The following is an 8,807-nucleotide window of genomic DNA, read 5'->3' as shown; positions in this document are numbered from 1 at the left end:
GTATTTTGGTCTTTTTGAGACAGGGTCTCCCTATAACCCCAGCTGGCCTGGAACTCCCTATGTAGACCAAGCTGGCCTTGAACTCACAGAGATCTGCTTGCCTCTGCCTCTCAAGTGCTGGGATTAAAGGCATGCTCCACCACACCTGGCATACTATTATATTTTCTATAAAATATTTTTGTAGTTTTGTCTTACAGTAAAATTAGAGGTTGGATGTTTAATTTTATCAGCTCTTTCCTTCTTTTTGGTTATTTGTTTATTAGTTTCTATTTGGCTACTGAATTGAAAATGGAAAATTCTTGTTTTTTTTCAGGGAATGCAGCCTCATCTCCAGGCTTTGTTGTCACTATATAAGTTCTTTGCTCCTACTTTGATTTCTGTATCTTTGCCTGCAAGAAGGAAGGTAAGGGATTGATGAGAGATAAGTCCTTTTGAGACTGGATATGTTTTTATTTATTTTATTTGGTTTGAGAAAGGATTGTACTATGTTAGCCCAGGCTGGCCTCCAACTCATCATCCTTTCTGTGCCTCCCAAGTGCTGGATTACAGGTATATACCACAACACCTGGCAAAATGCCTTATTTTTCTTAAATTTAATATAAAGATTTGGAGTAACCCCCCCTTTGGGAGAAACTGTATTAGGGATTGGCCCTTTGTGTTGATCCCTTTGATACATAATAGATTCTTGATTAGGAAAGAAAAACATTAAATGAATTTATGAGTGTGTAAAGATTTCATAAATAATATGCTTTCAATTCATAGTTTTGGACTTTATGTAGCTCTGACTTATGAGTACCTAGTATTCTGTTTTTTATACCCCAATTTATAGATCTACTTTAAGAAATCAGAAAATCCGTGGGCTTCAGCTCTCCATGCTGTGAGGCTAAGAAACCAGGGACCTTTTCCAGAACCTCTAAAGCTGGCATTAGGTCCAGTTAATGTCCGTTTTCTAAGAAGAGTAAGTATCTATATTCCTGGCTTCATGTACTTTAAGTTGTTGAAATTTCTAAATAAAGGGGTCATGAAAAGTATCTAAAACAGCAAAGGACATGTGGCTTTTTTCAAAGATAAGATTTAAATAATAATCATTCAGATGTTGGAGGCTACAGATATTTAAGTAGATTTGGAGGTTGTAGATATTAAGTAGATTTTGATAACCTAAGATTCTATATAAACCACATTCAGACTCCATTAATTGAAATACTTTAACAATGACTTTTTAAAAATAGTTTTTATAGTTTAATTTTATACTTTATAGTTTTAATGCATTGATTAATGGTTGTGTTATCTTTCTTTTAGAAATGCAATTCTCATTCAATTATACCAGTGGTAAATTCTGGTAGCTATGCTAAAGAAGGTGGGGAAAAGAAAATGAATCTTTCTGATTGTCTTGGTGGCAGTAGCTCACTTCCACTAGAACAACTTCAAAGTTTTCCTCAACTTTTACAGAACATCCATTGCTTAGAGGTATGTGAGTGGACCATGTGCTGATTTGCATTGTTTTGTTTAATCTTGATAGCCCCCATTTTTTTTATCTTTTTTTGAGACAGGGTCTCCCTGTAGTGCTAGTTGGCCTGGAACTCGCTATGTAGATCAGACTGACTTTGGTCTCAGAGATCCGCCTGCCTCTGTCTTGAGAGTGCTGGGATTAAAGGTGTGCGCCACCATGCCCGCCTGATGCTTGATGACCCCTTTTCTTTTCAGTACTTGCAGCTGAACTCATAGGCTCACACATGCTAGGCAAATACTCTAGCACTGAGCCATATCCCCAGCCCTGTGTTCTCTATTTTTGTTGTATATTTCCTATATAATGTTTTACTTATTACTTTGACCTACTTTGCCTGGACTTACAGTTGACTGTTCTATCTTTGCAGCTGCCTTCTCAGATGGGTTCAGTGCTAAACAACTCTATACTACTTCACTATGTTAATTGTGTCAGAGATGAGTCAATCTTACTGAGGTTCTATTACTGGTTGAGTCAAACATTACAAGAAGGTAAGAACCAATACAGAAGAGCACTGGATAAATGAGAGTGTAAGAGATAATGTGTAGATTTATTTTAGTTTAAAAATTCTAGGCCAGGGGACTCTTAATATGCTGTAATTATTTCTTTGGTAATCATATATCCTGAGCATGAATGTTTGTGGTGTTGTCATTTTAAGACAGTGGGAAAGGAGTGGTGTTAAAGAAACACTGCTTGGGGAATGGAAAGATGGATCAGTGCTGTTCTTGCAGAAGACCTGGGTTCAAATCCCAGCACCCACATGGCAGCTAACAACTCTCCATAACTCCAGGTCCAGGGAATCCAGCAGCCTCTTCTGTCCTCCCGTGGGCATTGCACGACATGAATGCACTTACCTACATGCAAGCAATACATTCATACACATAAAATAAAAATATAAATAAAAAAATATTAAAAAAAAGAAACACTGCTTATGGTCAGCAAAACTCACCAGATGACTGTCCTTTGATGAGCGTCTCAATCCAAGGACTCTTCTTCCTTGTATGTCCAGAAACATGCCATCAGCAAGAATTACTGGATTAATTAGTGCTAAGCCAACTCAGAGGAAACTGGTTTATAAGATACACTGTCAACTTACTATTTTATAAGAGATATGATTCTTTCTGATGATCAAAATGCTCATGTGTGTCAAGTTGAATAGCTTTGCTGTGCCAGCAGCATATATGGGAGAGATGTTGGTCAATAGAAGTGTGCTTAGTTATAGAATTAAAGGGACAGTGAGGAGTCTTTCTTGAAGGTCATAGGAAAGCCTGATCATTCCCTTCATTCACAGTGGCATTTTTCTCTAGTTTGTTGACCAGAATGAGTGCTTCTTTCCTGGATAGCCAATTCCTGAGTATTCAAGGATTTGAAGTAAAAGTCATGTATAGGCTGTTATTCCTTTGATTTAGTGTATTTATTTACAGGAGATGTGATACAATTCATTCGATTTCCACATAGTAAATTCTTACCACTTGCAGCTTATATTCAACTTACTGTACCTGAGTCTCTTTTTCTTTTTTCATTAGTTAGTTAGTTAGTTAGTTAGTTAGTTAGTTAGTTAGTTTTGTTTTTGGGTTTTTTTTTTGGTGTTTTTGAGACAGGGTCTCTCTGTAGCCCCAGCTAGCCTAGAAGTTACTGTGTAGACCAGCTGGCCTTGAACTCAGAAATCCACCTGCTTCTGCCTCTCAAGTGCTGGGATTAAAGGCGTGCACCACTACACTTGGCTTCTTTATTCCTTCCTTCCTTCCTTCCTTCCTTCCTTCCTTCCTTCCTTCCTCTCTCTCTCTCTCTCTCTCTTTCTTTCTTTCTTTCTTTTGACTTTCTGTCTGTGTGTCTGTCTTTCTTTCCTTCCTTCCTTCCTCCCTCCCTCCCTCCCTCCCTCCCTCCCATCAAGATCTCACTATGAAGTCCTGGCTGGTCTGGAACTTGCTTTGTAGACAATGCTGGCCTCCATCTCACAGAGATCTGCCTCCCACCCAAGTACTAGGACTAAAGGCGTGCACCACCATACCCAGCTACCTGAGTCTTTGCAATCATATATTTATGGTCTCTTGGATTGCTATGTGACATGAAGTTCATGTCTTTCATTGTAAATGGAGTTTTCCAGTTGTTTTCACTATAAGCTTTCCCTTTATTGCTGTGTTTTTGAGGAGCAAAATTATTCCTATTGCTTACTATCACCTCCACACCCCTGTTAGAATCTACAGTGCGAGTTAGCTAGGATATGTGAATTGTACAATTTAAAAATTTTTTTCTTTTTTTTTGTAATGATAATTCTATTTCATGTAGTTTTTATTATTGTACAACCAGATGCTAATATTTACTATTTCTGCTATAGAATATATTTGGTATAAAATGAAAAACTGTGAAGAAGGAAAAGAATTTATAAACTTTCTGGACACTGTCATCAGGGCGGAATGCTTCTTACAAGTAAGATTCCACTTGTTTCCTACACTCATGCTAAACTTTATTTGAATGTCCATTGTAAATATTTACTTTAGTACCCAACTTTAAAAAACATTTATTTTTATTTTTTATGTTATGAGTGTTTTACCTGCATGTATGTATGTGTACAACATGCATGCAATGTCTGCAGAGGCCAGAAGAGGCATCAGAACCCCTGGAAGTAGTTATGGATGGTTGTGAGTCACCATATGGGTGCTGGGAACCAAACCCAAGTCCTCTGCAAGAGCAGCAAGTGCTGTTAACCACTGAGCCGTCTCTTCAGTCCCTCTGACTTTAATTTAAAAAATGTTTTCAGAGCTAGGATTTCATGTATCACAGGCATATGCCACCACACCTGAATTTATGCAGTGTGTGGGCCTGAACTCGAGGCCTTATGCATACTAGGCAAGCACTCTACCAACTGAGCCGTACTCTGAGTCCTATTACCTGACATCTTTTATTTTTAATTTTTTAAAATTTATTTTTCTTATTTTTGACACCTTTTATAAATATTTGCTCAATTTGAAATTTATAGAACTAAGTTGGACTGACTTATTTTTGTACTATTAGATTTGAAGAAAGAATAAATTTACATTTGAAAATGAAATGGACAGACCTGTAATTTTAAGAGAACAAATAATTTAATGCATTTGGTTGAATTAGCTAGGCATGTAAATCGTATAGGATTACTACTTGTGTTCTTTTTCGGGAGGTCAGGGTTAGGTCTGGATATGAAACCCAAGTCTTTATGCATATTAATTAAGCACTTACTCTAACACTGACCCAGTCCCTAGCCAATGACTTGCGTTCTTTTTAATTAATTGATTAGTCAGTGTTTTGACAGGGTCTTATGCAGCTCAGGCTGGTCTCAAAGTCACTGTGTAGCTAAGATGGCCCTGAACTACTGCTCCTCCTGCCTTCACCTCTTGAATACTGGGATTGCAAGTGCGTACCACCATGCCCAGTTTATGTGGTGGTGGGGATTGAACCGAGGGTTTCATGCAAGCTAGGCAGTCACTCGACCAGCTGGGCTACATCTCTAGCACTTGACTTGTGTCCTTAGTAGCAACAGTTTTGAGTGTGAAGTATGTTCTAGCAGCTGGATTACTGTTCTGGATATCCTTGAGTTGCATTTGAAGCTGGAACTCGTGTATCAGCGCTGTCCACATGCCCTCATGTATTGGAAATAACTGTAGCGCAAAGGAAAGTGGTTGTTCAAGAATACATGTCATGTCAGGGTTTATGGTCACCTTGTGTTTCAGGAGGGGTTTTATTCCTGTGAAGCATTCCTGTATAAGAGCCTGCCTCTCTGGGATGGCTTCTCTTGTCGATCACAGTTCCTTCAGCTTGTAGCCTGGATTCCTTTTAGTAGCTTCTCGGGTATGTATCACAGAAATCTAGACTCATTGATTCACTGTAATATGAATTAAAATCATTTTGAATAATCATTTAATTTCTGTTTCCTAGAGGTAAAGCCACTTCTTTTTGATCATCTAGCACCCCTCTTCTTTACATCAACTATTTATTTCAAGGTAAAAATAAACGTATCTTGCTTATAGTCACTGGGAAGTACACTTAGCAAATATACTTCTGTCACTATTACATGATTCCAAACTGGTTTTCTGACAGTGATTTTCTTTTCTAAAGTTTTTAAAAAAGATTTATTTGTTTTTATTTTATGTGTATGTGTGTCTTACCTGCATGTATGTGAGTTCACCATGTGTATGCTGGGCCCTCTGTAAGAGCAGCCAGTGCTCTTAATCTCTTAGTCATGTTTCCAGCCCCCAGCCCCAGATTTTTTCTTTTTTAAAAATTTTTTTATTTAAATAAATAATTTATTGATAATTTTATACATGCATAAAGGTGTTTTGATGAAATAGATGCCCACTCCCTCCACTCCAACTCCTCCCATATCTCCCCATCACGTTTTTCTGATAACTTCATGTACTCTTTCTTCTTCTTTGATTTATTTATTTATTTTTATGGGGCTTTGGATGCTCTAACATTGTCCCCCTGTGAAGAGGTATCCCTAAAATCTTTTAAAGATTAGATACAAGCTCCCAAATACTTTCAACATTTTTGGTCTTTGGAACAGAGTATGTTGCTAAGAGGCCCAAGGACATTTTGACTTTTAGCCAAGAAACTGGCTACTTTACTTTGGTGTCTTTTTATTCCAAACTGCCTAGCCAATTCCTACCTCCTATTCTTATCACACCATCCTCTGAAGAGGTTACCCAAATTGCCAGTAGGGAATAGGGACACAGACCGCTCTGGCTTCTTCCATGCTGAACAGTGATGCAGGATGAGGCAATTGGAGTACTCCTTCAGTGGGTCTATCTAAAAGACTCCCAAATTGCATAACTCTTATCTCTAAGGGGAAAAGAAAGTCCTTGAATCATGACTAGGAGATGTGAAGGAGAAGTAAAGGCAAGAGTTATAGACAGGGAACTAGAAAAAAGTCAGAAAAGGGCAATTTTCAAATGTTCCTACAATTTTCAAATGTTCATATGAGAATCCATTGGAGTTTCTTGACAAGGGCTTCCAAAAGCATCCCTCCATTGGGTTCCTCCTCATTTTTCTTTTCTCTTCCAAGGCTAGATTCTAGAGTGATGGATTCAGGTTTTGCTTTCAGGTATTTTGATAGCTGTTGGAGTGGTTAGAATGAATGTCAGTTCCCTCTCAAAGGCTTCTACATAGGGAGAGAAAACAAATGAATCTATCATTTTAGAACAATAGATGTCTCCCTTAACTACAGGTGGATACTACAGTATTGGAGACCAAGATTTGAAGTCTTACATCTGAGCAGCACTTTCTGGTTAGAAACAAAATCATCAATGAGAAATAATTGTCTAATAACTTTTTATGGGACTTAAGCCTAATGTCTGGGAAGGGTAATCCCTTAAACTCTTAAAGAAATATACTGATCACGTTACTCTTTGGTTATACTTTCTTTTTGGGTGTTTAAGACCGCAGAGTTGGCCCAAATAAATCCTTTATTTTTACACTTAAGGTCATTTGAGGATCTGTTCCTCAGGGGTCACATGGGCTTGGGAGGAGCTCCTGGATCCTTTCTTTTACCAGTTCCATCTATGTGAAGATAAGTCAAAGGTCCTGCTTCACCATATCCTCTGTCTTGACTCCCCTTTTTGTAGACTGGACACTGGTTCAAGTCCATCATGCTGGCATCTCCATGGCTTCCCTGAACAAGAGGACAGGTGGCTTACCAGAGTTATAGGACATTTTGAGTGATGCTCCATAGTCCCCTGGAACTTAGTCGACCTTGGAGGGCAAGGAGCAAAAACTCTCCTTTAAGTCCCTCTGACCAGATTAGTATAGGCCTCAAAGTATGGCTGTTAAACATCCAATAAGGTTAGTTCAATTAGTCTGGTACTTTTAATTATCATGTGTAGATAAGGCTTGTGTAAAAAACCAAATAGTCTCAGATAAACCTTGAGTAGATATATATTTTGTTCCTTAAACTAGTTGACTATACTATGACCATAGAAAATTTAAGATTATGTCTCATCCTTTATATATCATAACAAAACTACACAGACCTTCATCACTTGCTTAGGCTTTCTCATTTTTTTCTATTTTAGAAAATATCTCCCTTCCCATAACCTTTTAATGCCTTTTACATTCTCATTTTCTTTTCTTTTTAAAAATAATTATGAGTCATAATAGCATTAACAAATAAATATTCCCTTTTCCTGGGGATGCTAAGCAATGCTTATTCCCTTTTAAGGTTCTGATTAAAGCAATGCTTATTCCCTTTTAAGGTTCTGATTAAAGTTTTACTGGGGAACCAATGAACTTTCTGAGCTTACTTATGGAGGTTGCTGAGGTATGTGTATGACTGAGGGTATGCACACTGGAAAACCTTTACCCAGCATGGGTCATTCCTTCTCTTGCTATTCTTCCCCAGATTGTATAGTTTAGCCCTCCCCAAATCTGGGAGGCCATGTGTGATTAGGGCCAAATTACATACAGTTGGCTGGGAAGAGTGGCTGGATACTCCCGTGAGGGTGGGTCCAATGACCCTGCTTGGCCCTCCATTAGTGAATGAACAGAACCGTCAACAAGCTCAGTTGTGACAATTTTTAGCGACCAGGCTCACCTGAAGTTGTTATGATGGTAGTTATTTCATGCAGAAGGGACTGCTGTATAGCATCATCTTATTAAAAGGACCTGGAATTTAAAAGGATTTGGTGCTAGGAGCCAGATATGAGGGAGAACATATGTAGTTTGTTTTTCTGAGTCTGTCTTACTTCACTTAGTCTAACAGTGTCTAGATCCATTTACCTGCAAATTTCATTATTTTATCTTTCTTTACTGCTGAATAGAACTCCATTGTGTAAATATGCCACATTTTTTTAACCACTCGTCTTTTGAGGGGCACTTAGGTTGCTTCCATCTCTTAGCTATTTTGAAAAGAGCAGCAACAACCATGGTTGTACAAGTGTTTCTACAATAGGATGAGTCCTTTGGGTATATGCCAAGGAGTGGTATAACCGGGTCATATGATAGGTTCATTTTTAGATTTTTAAGAGTTCGCCACACTTTTCCATAGAGGTTGCATGAGTTTACAATCCTACCAGCAGTGAATGACCATCCCCCTTTGTCCACATCCTCGCCAGCTTTTGGTTCCTTTTGTTCTCTTGATCCTAGCCAGTCTGATTGGGGTAAGGTGATACCTTAGGGTAGTTTTAACTTGCATTTCCCTAATTACTAACAATGTTGAACACTTTTTGAGATGTTTCTTAGCCATCTTTATTTCTTCCTCTGAGAACTCTCTGTTTAGATCTTTAGCCCATCTTTTAATTGGATCATTTGGCTTCTCAATTCATTGTTTATTGAG

General features: G+C 38.2%; 1 protein-coding gene across 2 annotated transcripts in view; it reads left to right on the top strand.

The window, feature by feature from the left end:
* The window catches only part of Cenpi (centromere protein I), a 109,200-nt gene that overhangs the window by 26,920 nt on the left and 73,473 nt on the right, over nt 1-8,807 (top strand). For both annotated transcript variants that reach the window (XM_008848335.3, XM_029553655.1), the window contains exons 8-14: nt 314-403; nt 830-958; nt 1,300-1,467; nt 1,875-1,995; nt 3,843-3,934; nt 5,212-5,329; nt 5,417-5,481. In XM_008848335.3, coding sequence (XP_008846557.2) covers nt 314-403; nt 830-958; nt 1,300-1,467; nt 1,875-1,995; nt 3,843-3,934; nt 5,212-5,329; nt 5,417-5,481 — 783 coding nt within the window. The remainder of the gene's footprint in view (nt 1-313; nt 404-829; nt 959-1,299; nt 1,468-1,874; nt 1,996-3,842; nt 3,935-5,211; nt 5,330-5,416; nt 5,482-8,807) is intronic.

Source organism: Nannospalax galili, unplaced genomic scaffold (assembly GCF_000622305.1).
Source record: "Nannospalax galili isolate Female #2095 unplaced genomic scaffold, S.galili_v1.0 scaffold3, whole genome shotgun sequence".
Lineage (NCBI taxonomy): Eukaryota > Metazoa > Chordata > Mammalia > Rodentia > Spalacidae > Nannospalax > Nannospalax galili.
Note: the sequence above shows the minus strand (reverse complement) of the source record. Positions and strands in the feature narration are given on the sequence as shown.